At 36.5% G+C, this 15,075-nt stretch overlaps 1 protein-coding gene across 45 annotated transcripts in view; it reads left to right on the top strand.

Moving 5' to 3' along the window:
• Nucleotides 1-15,075, top strand: part of SRRM1 (serine and arginine repetitive matrix 1) — a 30,864-nt gene that overhangs the window by 6,736 nt on the left and 9,053 nt on the right. For 4 of the 45 annotated variants that reach the window (XM_004465369.5, XM_004465368.5, XM_071217632.1 and 1 more), the window contains 8 exons: nt 1,230-1,433; nt 1,954-2,148; nt 2,435-2,554; nt 4,489-4,763; nt 8,658-8,738; nt 9,449-9,535; nt 10,885-11,029; nt 11,406-11,447. In XM_004465369.5, the coding sequence (XP_004465426.2) occupies nt 1,230-1,433; nt 1,954-2,148; nt 2,435-2,554; nt 4,489-4,763; nt 8,658-8,738; nt 9,449-9,535; nt 10,885-11,029; nt 11,406-11,447 (1,149 nt within the window). The remainder of the gene's footprint in view (nt 1-1,229; nt 1,434-1,953; nt 2,149-2,434; nt 2,555-4,488; nt 4,764-8,657; nt 8,739-9,448; nt 9,536-10,884; nt 11,030-11,405; nt 11,448-15,075) is intronic. The other 41 variants (XM_058304101.2, XM_071217642.1, XM_071217641.1 and 38 more) reach the window with 22 other exon arrangements.

The raw sequence follows: 15,075 nt of genomic DNA, 5'->3' as shown, positions 1-15,075 counted from the left end.
AGAATTTTCATAGTGAACTATGACTTGACCCTTGGCTAAAGAAATATTTCACCTTTTATTTGAGACAGGTCACTTGAATCTCATAATTGTTTCTAAAATCTTGGTACAACTTGGTACAACTCTTAATTCCTAAATCAAAATCTAGACTTTTTCCGTATTGCTTTAGTTTAAATATAACATTTAATTAATTTGAGCTGTTTTTTAATGCACTCAAATTCATTCTTTCCATTTTCTTTTAATTAGAAATCTGTACCTGTTAGCTGTTCATATTATATCTACCTAATTCCCTGTTCTGCTTTTCTCAGATGGTTGTACTGAACCCAAACTTCAGATCATTTATTTGTTTTCTTCTTCCAATGAGACTATTGTTAGGTTCACATTTTTAAATCCACGACTCAGCTTCTACTGTATTTGTGGTGAAAGGTGAGAATTCCATTAGGCTTTTCATTTTTAGGGTTCTGTTTTATTTCTTTCTTAAATCTCTGCTGAAATTAGTAAAGGGAGGAGGTAATTTCTTAGTCTCTTCACGTATATATTTGCTATTAAAACATACCTGTCAGAGAAGCAGTACTTCTGGAATTAAGCACAAAGCATCCTAGCGAAAACTACTTGAGTATCAATGAACCATATTGGTTTTCCTTCGCTGAATTTTTTTAAAAACACACTTTCATGTTAGGTAAACTACTGTTGGAAAGGGAAGAGGGGAAGCCCCTCTTCCAAAAAAAGGTATCTTATGCAAGTTTAATATACTTCTCTGAAGACCATATCGCTTTGGTTATACTAGTCATTTTTCTGGCACATGTAGGCTCTCTCTGATGAACCCTGGTGGGGTCCGGCTGCATCTAATTGTATTTTGTTGGGTTTGATTTGTTGTTAGAGAATATCAGTGTTTACTTTTAAGCATCCTCTAAAAAGTTAGTCTTTGGTTTCCTCATCTCTGGGAGTGATTAAGAACCAAAGTTTAGAGCCCTTCCAGATCAGTGCTTGCTTCTCTCCTGTAATTAGTTTATTTGAGAACATTATTATCCTATGTTTGTTTGCCTTTCTGGTTTTCTCATGGCCCTTTGCCTAACAATAGACAAGCTAGAATAGAGATCTTACTCTGTAGGGAACTTGTCCAATATGAACAAACAATGGTGTAATTAAAAAGATTAATTCTGCTCTCTACTTTTCACCCTGCCCCCAATCCATGTTGTTCAAAAACCTGAAAAAAATTGCTTTCATCCTAGACGCAAATCCAGATCTCCTTCCCCTAGAAGACGATCTTCCCCTGTCAGGAGAGAGAGAAAGCGCAGTCATTCTCGATCTCCCCGCCACAGAACCAAGAGCCGGAGTCCTTCCCCTGCTCCAGAAAAGAAGGAGAAAACTCCAGAGCTCCCAGAACCTTCAGTGAAAGTAAAAGAACCTTCAGTACAAGAAGCCACTTCTACTAGGCAAGTACATAAAAGTTCGTTTAGAAATATTGCAGTTTTAGTTTGTTCCTAGTGGCCACAGAAATGACACCTGAGTTAGAAACAAAATGATGGGGAGCAGATGTAGCTCGTGTGGCTGAGTACCTGCTTCCCATGTATGAGGTCCTGAGTTCAATCTCTGGTACCTTCTTCAAAAATAAAATTGTTATTTGGTTATTTTCCTTTAATTGTAGAATTAACTTGATAAGAAAATTAATTACACAGAAGATTGTACGTTAAATGCCCAAAGGTGATCGTTGCTATATGTTCTGTTGTTTCAGATAATTTATATATTCTAGTTTACTTTTTAAATTCTTAATGTATATTGAACATCTTTGTACTTTTAAAAGATGTGGTTAGAATGAATTTCACTGATTTGGTACCTGTCTTTTGGAGTTAAACATCTTCATGGATTTTAAAAACATTTTTAAAGGAGAAATATTTTATTTCATCATTGTTTTATGGCTTACTCTGAGTGGGAAAAAAATTTTGTTTTCCTCAGTGACATCCTGAAAGTTCCCAAGCCTGAACCTGTACCAGAACCTAAAGAACCTTCTCCAGAAAAAATTTCCAAAAAGGAAAAGGAAAAGGAGAAGACTCGGCCAAGATCTCGGTCACGTTCTAAATCAAGATCACGGTCCCGGTCCCGCTCTCCATCTCATACTCGACCTAGACGGCGCCATAGATCCCGATCAAGGTGAGTTGTGGCTTTATGATCAGTCTAGATCTTAGTTTTTATGTGCTACTCCTAGATAGATAAATTATTTTAAACAATAGGAAACGTTTAGAACAAGTGTTAATTTGGATTTACATGGAGAACTTGAGGACACTGTTGTTTTTGTGTTCCCTAAAAAATCTCTACATTGGTGGAAATTTGTGGTCCCTTAAAAATCAGTTTTTACAATTTGCCTTTGAGAAAACTATGAAAAAGGATGCATTCTTTGCTCCTGATTTATTGTCGTCATTCTGTTTTGTTATGGCAGATCATATTCACCTAGAAGGCGGCCAAGCCCAAGAAGGCGGCCTTCTCCTCGAAGAAGAACTCCACCAAGACGAATGCCTCCTCCGCCACGGCATAGAAGGAGTAGATCTCCAGTGAGACGGTGAGATTTTTCTTTTTTTTTTTTTTTAATTTGGAAGTGTCACATGTTTCAAAGTGTGTCATATAATTGTTTTAGGATAATTTTTTTATGTGTTCGCCTGGAAGAAAGTAGAATTCCTAAGTGATACTAATCTTCTAAAGGGTATATGTCATTTCAAATGTAATGCTGTTACCTGTGCTGTGAAAATGTCTAGTCTGGAGTCAGAAAATTGTTTAAAAATAAAAATTACCATCTTCTTGATACTTTGCATTACTCTTACCCTTTCAGATGCTTCCAAGAAATCCTGCCAACAATTGGCCACTTTGGCTCTTGTTTTGGCTTTAACTTAGCACTGGCTTCTGAAAAGTAGCTGGTACAGAGCCAGAAAGTTTCTTTTACCAGTATTAAAGTAATACATTTGCATTATACTTTTTTTTTCCCAGTGTGTTTCTTTTTTCTGATTATGAAATAAGTGCTTGATTTAAACAATTCAAAAAGAAATAAAGTGAAAGTTGCTCCATAAATCCCATTCCACAGAAATATTCATTATTAGTGCTTTGGTCTTCATAGTTAACTTTTGAAGAGACTAGGTGTAAGTCTAACCCTGCCAGTACCAATTTTTTTCCTCTTAGATCATTGTAAATTAGCATAAGGGTAAAATGTTTTAATCTGTTGCTTTCAACAAAAAAAAATAGTGGCTAAATATGCTGGTATAGACTGGTATAGTAGTAGCAGTTTTTGTGCCTTAACAAAACATTTCACCTGTTTTTGGAAAGAACTGTGATGACTATGCTTCGGGTTATACTTGAGACAGAATTTTTTTCCCAGTCTTAAAAAAGTTTTTTCAGGGAACCAACCAACTTGAACATAAAGAGGGTAAACATCAAAAAAGCTACATGAAGAGTTCTTTTGCAAACTGAAGTTTTCCAGTTTGTATGGGGAGGTCGTCAAGGTATATTGAACTATTTTGTCACCACTATTAAAAATCCAGGGGAGCAGATGTGGCTCAAGCTCTGTTGACCATGTGCCTCCTGAAAAAAAACAAACAAGAAACCAGTTCAGGGAAGCCGATGTGGCACGGTGGTTGAGCACCAGCTCCCAAACATAAGAGGTCCTGGATTCAATCTCCAGCCCCAGATACCTAAAAAAAATTCCATATAATTGATGCTACTACTGATAGATGAGACCAGTGGTGTAAATGGCCAGTCAATTCAAGCATCCCACTTTCCTAAAACTCATTTCTCCTTAGGAAAAAAGTAATGCTAGAGCCTTCTAATACAAGATTAGTAGAAACAGCTATTTCCTATATTAGAGTTTTGCAAACAGCATGTTTTAATTGGTCTTACTAAGTAATCAAATTATTTTGCAGATTGTGTAAGATTCCCTTTCAGCCAGTTTTTATCTCACACTTAAGGTAGGGTTTCTTTTTTTCAGGTTCTCAGGAATTCTTCCGCCAAAGGTGAATTCTGCAGGTACACATAATTACAACAGAACTTACCACAGATTTTGCTGCAGAATTCGAGAGGCCCCTGCTTCTAAGTTTATGTAGCTAAATAAATTCCTAATCTTGCACATTTTTTAAAATGCAAGTTGCTCAACATTTTCTATTACTAAGTGGAAAACACTTTGCCACCCAGATTTTGTATGCAAACTCCAAAGGACTGGTATCATTCCTAAGGAGGAAGGAGACTTTTTATTTTATTGTGGCACTCAACTTGACATGCTTTATAACCAGGGAGACAATTCAAACAGAAGCATTTAGTCTCAGAACTAGCAGTTTCCTATCATAGGTTATGGTTTTGTTTCCCATTTTGGGGGAGTAATTTTAATGTGCTTAGCTACATAAACTCAAAAGTTGGATAAAAATAGCCATATTTTTGTGTAAACTGTACATACCAATAAGGTCATTTTTTATAATTATGTAATTAGTGAATATGAATACTTTAATTCCATAGAAGAAGGCGCTCATCAGCATCCTTGTCTGGGAGTAGCTCATCGTCATCTTCGTCTCGTTCCCGGTCACCACCAAAGAAGCCTCCCAAGAGGACATCAAGTCCCCCTCGAAAAACTCGTAGGTTATCTCCTTCAGCAAGTCCTCCAAGGCGAAGGCACCGGCCTTCACCTCCAGCAACTCCACCACCAAAAACTCGACATTCCCCAACACCCCAGCAGTCAAACCGTACCAGAAAAAGTCGTGTTTCTGTCTCTCCTGGGAGAACTTCAGGTAAAGGTAAAAATCAAATTATGTTCTCTCTTCATTTGGCCACAGAGTGCATAGTCAGATATTGCCCACCACCTACTGTGAAAGTATGAAGTAGCTGAGTAAAATATTTATTTCTAAATATTTAAATTTGGGTAGAAGCTCACCTTTTCTGTCCTAAATTCTTTGTTAAACAGTGTTTGCATATAAAGTGTTTTGTTTTTAGCAATGCCCTCTGGCACTGAGCAGATGGAGAAAAATACCAGCCTTGGGCTGTTAAGAGTTGGGGTAACTTATGGAAGTTTGTGTCGTTGTGATAAAGGATCATTTTATTATTTATGAGACTAGCTTTTTTTTTCTTCCTGAAGATTTTTCTTTTGATATCTTACATGAGGACTTCTATTCTGTTTTATTTATTTTTTTATTTTTTATTTTTTTTGGCCACATTGTGCTCCCAGGGGAAGGACATGGTGTCCTTTTTAAAAGCTGATTTGGTTTTTTAAATCCAGGCTCTAGGCAGGGTTCTTCTGAGTATTGTCCTTGCTTTATTCTGCAGATTGATTTCTGAGGAATTTATGATCTGTGATCCTACCAGGCAAGTAGAATGCTGTATTAATATGAGTGTAAAGGTTGTGTTGTCTATTGGAGTTTGTTCCTTTAGCATTAAATACACATGGAAAAAAAACTGTAGGATCCTCTGGAATCAAGCCTCTGGTATTTAAGGCTGGAATGAACACCCTAGCCCTTACAGTGAGTAGTAGGGCAAGAGAAGATCTTAAAAGCTGCTGTAGCAATCAGATTATAAGAAGCAGTCTGTAAGTTAACAGGGGCTGGGGTGGTTCTGATAAGATTTAAATGTTTGGAAATGAAGAAAATGGAAGCTGGACAAAATTTCAGCTACACATTTTAATGAGCTTGATGAGATTAGAATTTCTGATCGGCTAGCTGGGTGGTATTATCTCCCCCCAACGTAGTGATATCTAGAAAAGTGGATTGACCTTTAGCTTTTTTTCTTTTTTCAATCTCAATTATAGTGAAGAAAGGGGTATTAACAGTCATCTGTGAAGAAGAATATGCAGGTTATTTTCTGAATTTTAACATTAAAGCAAGCTGGTGTTTAAAAAGATAATCTAGTGTTAACATAGTTATATATGGTCATTTTTGGTGCATTGACTCTATGTCTAGTTAGGTAGCTGGAGAAACCTTTGGTTCTTCTGGGTTCAGACTTCATTTAAGTGTCGGAAGGGGCCTCTGGATCATGATTTTATAACCTCACATCTCCATACAACTTTTTGTTAAAAACTTGGAAAATTTCAGCCTGTCCATGGTTTCCAGTTGTGTGTCCAAATCTGATGCCCACTGCTCTGGCACAAAGTGTATGTTTCATTACTTTGCCTGGAGCCAGAAAGCTCCCTGGGGAAAAATATTATACATGTTCCTACTTGTTGATACTGCACATACAAAAAAAAAAACCTAAACAGAATGACCAAATCCTTGTTAAAATATTGCTAGGGATTAGTCACCTTTTTAAAAGAGTTTGCAAGGATTCCAACCTCTGGTGCTTGGATATTTTGTCAGAGGGAGGGTGACATTGCTTTTTGCTGATAAGACAGAGGAAAAGTATATGTAGGAGAGAAATAAACCATGCTATTATGGGTCCTGGGGCAGGTCTTAACATGTCCAAATAAAATCTCAACCAAAGATATATAGTGTGAGCAGTAAGTCAGAGGCTGCCTTGTGTCCACTGAAGCTGAATATTGGTTATGAACCACTTGGAAGTACGTTTTGTACCATTAAAATGGTTCCCAGCCCTCCATGGTACTTCATAGGGACAAAAGACCTTAAAGATTGTCACCAAGAAACAGAGTCTCAGAAAAGTTGTGACTAACAGGCCAGGACCAGAATTTAAGCAGTCTTATTCCCATTTGAATAAAATATACTTTTGCCCATCTTTCCTATCCCAAAATGCTGCCTCTCTTGACTATTGCAAGAAGGAGGTAGAGGGACAGAGTGAACTTTAGCTACTGTACCTGGGTGGTATGATTTCAGAAATTCCTTTTTTACTGTCTCCATGACTGCTGAGGAGCAGTACCATTGAAATATAGTAAGATATTTGCATTTGTATTTCATACAGCACACTAAGTCTGGACTTTAGAGCTCTGTTGTTGAGAAAGGGCAACTTCCTAATAAGAGGAGGCAGCTTGTATTTTGACCCCCAGTAGAGCAGGCAGGATTCAAAGAAAGTATTTGGGGGAAATTCGGGGTAAAATATTTGGAGTGCAATAAACATTCTCATCTCGAAGCATCTTATAATCAATGACGTGGTGATAGTTTAGAGTGTTTTTACAATTTAGCCATGGTAAATTGTGCTTTGTACACGCTTTAGTGAACTTAATCAATTCTGGTCAGAGTGACCTATCTTTACAAGTGATCTTTTGGTCGAGTCTGGGAGATTAATAATTAATAGGACTGTTGACATAAATTTCAAGTTCTGGTTTCTCAGTTGACTTAGAAGATTTCTGGCTTCATACTAAAGCGATTTTGCCCCTTGGATACTAAAAATAAAACATTAACAAAGTAAACTATAAAATCTCAGCTATGCAAATAAACAGAACCCCGATGAAACATTAACCTTACTTATGTTACTTATGTTAATACTTTGCTTCAGTTATACTAAATAACAGAGATAATAAGTGATACTTATCTGATGATGTGAACATATTCACAGTAATTTAGTTACAGACTGTTTTAGTTATGCTGTTAATGAGAAAGTGAATCAGGTTAAAGCTCTAAATTTGTGTGTCCATGAGAAAAATGTCAGTGTTCAGTTGAGTTATTTAGTAGGCTGGCATTTGCCAGCTGTCTTGCAAACATAACCACATTTTAAATGTTTCTCAGGGAAATACATTCTGACATCCAGAAAACCAGCTTCCAAACAAATTTTGAAACCCAGTTCTCTAAATTGGTAACTTGGATGGCTAACTGGATGTCTATAATCTTTTTTAAGAAATTGAGGATTAACTGATAATAAATGGAGAATGCCAAATAGAAAAATAACCTTAAAAATACATGTTTCTCTTTCATTTCTTAGGAGTTCTAAATACACTTTTGCTAATCCTATCCCCTCCCATAATTCATGATATCTAATTCAGTGCTTCCCACAGTCTTTACCATTGTGTTAAGGTCGTTCGTCTTCATATGTAATTTAATTTAAATCTCATGCCAATGTAGCTGATGTTTATGCTCTACTTAGTCTTCCACCTCTTGGGTGGTTAACTCATTCTTCTCCAGACCAATTATCTTTTTTCCATGAAAATTTCAGGATTTTATTTCTTGATCATTTATCATCTTTATTACTTTTCTAAACCAATATATAGTGGGTGCTTGAAAGGTTTTATGCTGGTGAGTCCTCTCAAGTTGAATGTATTTTAGGTTGTGGAGTTCAAGCAGCACGAAGAGGTTTACAGTGTAAAAGTGCTGGATCCTGTTTTTTTATACATTGTATAAAATGTGTTCTACTCAGTAACAGCATTACCTTCCCAATTTTTTTTAACTATTGGTTCTCCTAGGAGAATCTTAAGATAGAAAAATCCTTGTAGAACGTCTTGGGGCTTTTCACCAAACATTTAAAAACTCTTGTTCTTGTACAGATAATGTGTAGATAATGATTGTAAGGTCTTCAAGGAATTTAACATTTTCTAATTCTTTAATGATAAAGTCATAAATAAAAATGGTCACACCTCTTTTCTATAGTTCAGAAAAGCTATAGACTGGTGTTGTAAAAACGTGAATTTTTATGTATCCATGCTTGAAGACAATTTGGCAGGTAAAAAGATAATAGTAAGAAAGGATTCCGTCATATGGCTTTATTTATTTATTTATTTTCTTGTTTATAAGGGTTTTTTCCCCCTTATTTTCTTTTAGTGACAAAACATAAAGGTACTGAGAAAAGAGAGTCTCCTTCACCAGCACCCAAGCCTAGAAAAGTAGAGTTATCTGAATCTGGTAAGTTGTCATTGTTTTTCAAGCTGTATTAGATTTATTACACATTTGGTCAACGCCTTTGGTTGAAGATTAATTATAGGATATGGCTTGGTTTAAGTACTAAGACTTTGAAGTCAGACATACTTGGCTTGAATCCCCAGTTCTACCACTTAACTGCTTTTTGTTTGCTTGCTTGTTTTAATTTATCTGAGCCACATCAGGAAAATGGAAATAATAGTATCATCCTTTTGAGTTGTGATGATTAAAATTGTTTGTGAAGTGGTTGGCACCTAGCCTGACCTGTAATAAAGGTCTACATTACATTTGGTGACAGTAATCTAAATTACTGTTTAAATTGGCCTTTTTTTTTTTTTTTTTTTTTTTTTTTGAGGTACCAAGGAGTGACCCTGGGAAACCCATGCTTCAACCACTGAGCTATATTCACTCCCGAATAAGAGTTGGTTTTTCCATTTGTTTGTTTTTTAGGAGGTACCGGGGATCGAACCTGGGACCTCATATGTGGGAAGCAGGCACTCAACCACTTGAACTACATCTTCTCCCTAAATTGGCATTTTAAGCTTCTCCATTTTGAAAAATACAGTAGTCATATTCCTTAACCCAACCAGGTGAAGGTAGGCAGGCTTGAAAGACTGTTTAGGATTCCTAGTCATATATGTCACTTTCTGTATGCATAACTAAAGAAGCACTTTCTAAATGCATCCATCTTTCAGAAGAAGATAAAGGTGGCAAAATGGCAGCAGCAGACTCTGTACAGCAGAGACGCCAATACAGACGACAAAACCAGCAGTCTTCATCTGGTATAAAAACTGATTCTTTGATTTTTTTCCTACCTACATTTCCTAATTTTAAAAAATACTTAAGATTAATAATAAACTCAAACTTCAGGTTACCTGCCTTTTTGACTTAACAGTATAATTAAAACATCTTTCCTTGCTAATTCATATGGTTCAACCACCTTTCTTTTTTTTTTTTTTTTCCAAATTTAAAAATAACAAGAAAGCAGGCAGCTCAACAAATTATGGAAGCATTACCCCTAAAAAGTTCTGTCAAGGCACTTTTATCTCCTCTACTTCCAACTACTAACTCAGTTGTTCCTTTAGTGTTCAGAAAGATAAATAGGTGAGCACATATTAGTTAAATGACATAATCTCAAGGTCTCCTTATTAATGAAAAAAATGACTAATCATATTCATGTCTCGTATACCAAACTCCATGTTATTTTTTTTACCTTTAATGTTAATATAGTACTAACTTTTCTTTTTCTGCAAAAACATTAGTGTTATTAACTATAATGTAAGTTACATAGTTACTTTTTCCCCATGTATCACCATATTCTTAACACCTTGTAGTAAAATATTACTGTATTTATTAACTACCATCTTCATCTACTGCTAATATTATCCCCCAGCAGTCCTCCAAATAACAATTTCCCTAGAGTTCAGTCAGATCCATAGCATTATCATCAAGTCCAACCATTACCACATATTTGCATTTGATCCTATTAAACATTCTACATCCAGCATCATCTCCCCCTTCACATTCTATCACATTCTTTTTGCTAGCTGCAACATTTTTTATTGTAAGACTGTACCATGATTTATTGAATCAGTCTATTTGGTGAACACTTAGGTTTTTAGTTTTTTGTTTGGGCACTTAAACAGATAGATCTATAATAATAATTAGAAATGGAATTGCTGGATCAAAGTATGCACAGAAACCTGGTTTCTAAATCAGATGCTTTTTTTAGTCAGTGCTATGGATATATACAGAAATAAATTATTCATATCCTAATGTGATTTTCTGTAACATTAAAAGTACTTAAAGTAACAAATCAAGTAATTGCTTGACATGTTTTTAAGCTTTACTTGATTTTTTGGAAAATCACTATAGACTTATAAGGGACATGTATGTTTTCTTAGTTGGACTGTGTTATGAAGATGTTTATAGTTTCAGTTTATATAGTGCATACTTATTTGTGCTAGACTTTGAAGTCATTGAGTAAATATTGATATTCCCTCTGTTGAGAACTAATGTTAATACATTTGTACACATACATGCTTCTATGAGTGGATTTGCTAATTTGGAGGAACTTTTATTAAATTATGCACAGACTTCATGTAATTTTTTCTTTGCTATGTAATTATAGACTCCGGCTCTTCCTCCTCCTCAGAAGATGAGCGACCCAAGAGGTCCCATGTGAAGAACGGTGAGGTAGGCAGACGGCGGAGACATTCCCCTTCCCGGAGTGCCTCTCCATCACCACGAAAGCGCCAGAAAGAGACTTCCCCTCGGTAATGTTTTCACTGATGTTCTATAGTTGTGATGAGACGTCATAACTCAAGGGGTGGGCTCTGTGCTTCTTACAGAATTTGGTTAACTCCTTTTCAAGGACTTTCAGAAAGAGTTGGTCAATTATGGGTTTTTGTTTGTTTTTTAATTTGCTTCGTTTGGTGGTTATTACCATCGATTAAGAAACTGAGTAAGTTTTGAACCATGTCCTAAATGTGCATTACTAGAAGAATAGACCAAACAGTAAAATTATAGCATTATCTCTTAAACATCTTTGAACACTTTTTAAATATCTCTGGTAATGGTACTTAATTCCATCAAAGTAAATATTTGTGAGTGGAATTCTTGACTTTTTTTTTTTTCCTCCTCTGCTCTCAGGATGCAGATGGGAAAGCGATGGCAATCGCCAATGACTAAAAGGTTGGTTAGACACTATTTTGTAAATTAGGGTTACCTGTAAAAATTTTAGTGACTTAATTATTTCTTGTGTAGGTCACTTACCACATTTTTAGATAAACAGTGGCTATAGTTGTGAAAAACTCTTGTTTAGTTTGATTGTTTTTCTGTACAATTCACAATAATGGGAAATGGACACAAGACACTCATTTAGATCATCTTTTGAACATAGATTTCAAATACCTGGTTACCACTAGAGGTCATTTGCATGTATTTGTACCAAGGAGCACATAGTTCTCCAGAATGTGGATACTTTACAAGAAGTAAGATCATGATAGCTCCTTAAATTGGGGGTGGGGGAGGCACCTTATATTTGTGTCAACTTATTAAAAACAAATGTAAGGCTCTGATGTCTTGTTCAGTGTTTCTAAAAGTAGGAAGGTAAACTCTATATCTTCACTGAAATTTTTTGACTAGTGTCTGTGTGAACATAAAAACTTAACATTTTAGAACCAAATCATTCATAGAAATCTCTAATTCAAAGTACTTGTTTTTCCTGAAACTCACACCATCCTCTATAACTGTGCTCTTATTACTTTTATTAAGAGTATTTTCCTGAAAAGGCTCTTAACAATCAGCAATGTTCATGAGATAGTAGAGCAGAATATTTGTATTTTGGAAGGAACTGTTACATGACATTAAAATATATAAACTTCAGAAAGATAAATTTGAATGCTGACTTATTATTTCCCTCTGGCCTCTGTGAAATTGCTAGTACAGGAGTTAAATTATGCATTACAGAATTAGGTTAGTGGTAAGCTTTCTATTTTTTTTCCCCCATTATGGAACTACCTTCTATTCTAGAAAGAGATTTCTCACAGCAGTGAAATCAATATTAACTGGTACCACTTCAAGATGTTTTTTATTTGTTTTTCCTTCTTCAAAGAGCTACTTCACATTGTATTAATAGCCTCAGGTATAATGATGTTAGAAGTTGCTGTGAGGTATAGAAGATTTAGAGATGAATAAAGAACTATTTGAAATTAGGGAGGGAAATATAGCTTGGTTTAGAATGTCTTATATGTAGAGCTCCTAATCTCTTGTCTTTGGTATTGAATACTCCTTAACTTAGGATACATGTTAGATTGGTCATATTCTGTATTTGAAAAAGATAGTTACTTCTTACTGTCTTTCATTACCATTATGACTAATGAATTGAGGTTTTCCTAAAAAGGTTACTGCAGAAACAACAAGCTGGCTCCTTCTGATAAGACTTATCTTGTCGTACACCTTTAAGGGTTATATCACACATTTATTTACATTTTTTATAAATGGAATCATATGACACAATATACTTAGTTCATAGCAGCACAATCATACAGTATTTGTCTTTTTGTGTCTGGCTTACTTCACTTAGCATATATGTCCTCTAGGTTCATCCATGTTGTCTTCTGTTTTACAACTTCATTTCTTCTTACAGCTGCATAATATTTCATCATGTGAATACACCAGTTTATCCATCCATCCATCCGTTAATGGACATCTGAGTTGTTTCCGTCTTTTAGCAATCGTGAATAATGCCACTATAAACATTGGTGTGCAGGTGTCTGGTCATGTCACTGCTCTTGGTTCTTGGGGGTATATACCCAGTAGTGATATTGCAGGGTGACTTGGCAAATCAATGTTCAGCTTCTTTAGGAAGGGCCAAACAGTGCTGTACCATTCTGCATTCCCATCAACAGTGAATAAGTATTCCTATCTCTTCATATTCTCTCCAACACTTATAGTTCTGCCCCTTTTTTTTCTTTTTTTTTTTAAGAATTTATTTATTTCTCCCTACCTCCTTGTTGTTTATACTTGCTGAGTCTAGTCATCTTCCTTGTTACTTTCAGGAGGCACCCATTTGCCTCAGCCACCCCCATTCCCCGCTTTGCTGTATATCTCATGTTTTTTCTTCTTGGACCTCTTGTTGCATCGTCATGTTATGTCACCTTGCTGTCTTGCTCCTCTTTAGGGGGCACCGGGAACCTCCGCTCCCTGCTTTTGCTGTGTCTCGTTATGTTTTTTCTTCTTGTGTCTTGTTGTATTATCTTGTGTCAGCTTGCCGCGCCTTCCTGTTCTGCCAGCTCACGGTCGTTAGGAGGCACTGGGAATCAAACCAGGGACTTCCCGTGTGGTAGGCAGGAGCTCAAATCACTTGAACCACATCTGTGTCCAGTTCTGTCTTTTTATTAGTGGCCATTCTGATACGTGTGAAATGATACCTCATTGTGGTTTTGATTTGCAATTCCCTAATCATTAGTGCTGCTGAACATTTTTTCAATGCGTTTTTTTTGCCATTTGTGTTTCTTCTTTGGGCAAATGTCTATTGAAGTCTTTTACCCATTCTTTAATAAGGTCGTTTGTCTTTTTATTGTTGAGTTGTAACATCTCATATATCGTGATATTAAACCCTTATTGGACTTGTGATTTCCAAATATTTTTTGCCATTGAGTCGGCTGCCTTTTTACTGTTTTGACAAAGTCCTGTGAGGTGCAAAAGTGTTTAATTTTGAGGAGGTCCCACTGATCAGTTTTCTCTTTCATTGTGTGAGCTTTGGGTGTAAGGTCAAGAAACCACCACCTACCACAAGGTGTTGAAGATGTCTCCCTACATTTTCTTCTAGTTTATGCTCCTGGCTTTTATATTTAGGTCTTTGATCTATTTTGAGTTGATTCTTGTAAACGAAGTAAGATAGGGGTCCTCTTTCATTCTTTTGGTAATAGATATCCGATTTTCCCAGCACCGTTTGTTGAAAAGACGGTTTTATCCCACTAACATGGGCTTGGTAGGTTTGTCAAGAACTTATTGGCCAGGAAGCAGACTTGGCCCAGTGGATAGGGAATCCATCTACCACATGGGAGGTCCGCGGTTCAAACCCCGGGCCTTCTTGACCCGTGTGGAGCTGGCCCACACACATTGCTTTTGCTTGCAAGGAGTGCCGTGCCACGCAGGGTTACCCCCCACCCACGTCGGGGAGCCCCATGCACAAGGAGTGCGCCCTGTAAGGAGAGCCGCCCAGCGCAAAAGAAAGTGCAGCCTGCCCAGGAATGGCACCACACACACGGAGAGCTGATGTAGCAGGATGACTCAACAAAAAGAAACACAGATTCCCATGCCACTGACAACTACAGAAGTGGACAAAAAAGAAGACCATGCAGCAAATGGACACAGAGAACACACAACCGGGGTGGGGTGGGGTGGGGGGAGAGAAATAAAAAAAACTTACTGGCCATAGAGATGAGGGTTTATTTCTAGACTCTCCAGTTCTATGCCACTGATCTGTGTGTCTATCTTTATGCCAGTACCATGCTGTTTGTTTGTAGCTTTGTACTGTGTTTCAAGGTCAGGCAGTGAAATTCTTCCTGTATTGCTCCTCTTTTTTTTTTTTCAGAATGCTTTTGGCTATTTGGGTGCACTTTCCCTTCCAAATGAATTTGGTAATTTAGTCTTCTAATCCATGAACATAGAATGTCTTTCCATTTGTTTGGGTGTTCATTGATTTCTTTTAGCATTGTTTTATAGTTTCCTGCATATAGGGTCCTGTACTACTATCATTAAATTGATCATAGGTATTTGAGTCTTTTTGTTGCTTTTGTAAGTGGAATTTTTT

This window comes from Dasypus novemcinctus, chromosome 9, assembly GCF_030445035.2.
Source record: "Dasypus novemcinctus isolate mDasNov1 chromosome 9, mDasNov1.1.hap2, whole genome shotgun sequence".
NCBI lineage: Eukaryota > Metazoa > Chordata > Mammalia > Cingulata > Dasypodidae > Dasypus > Dasypus novemcinctus.
This window is presented reverse-complemented; position numbering and strand designations above follow the sequence as displayed.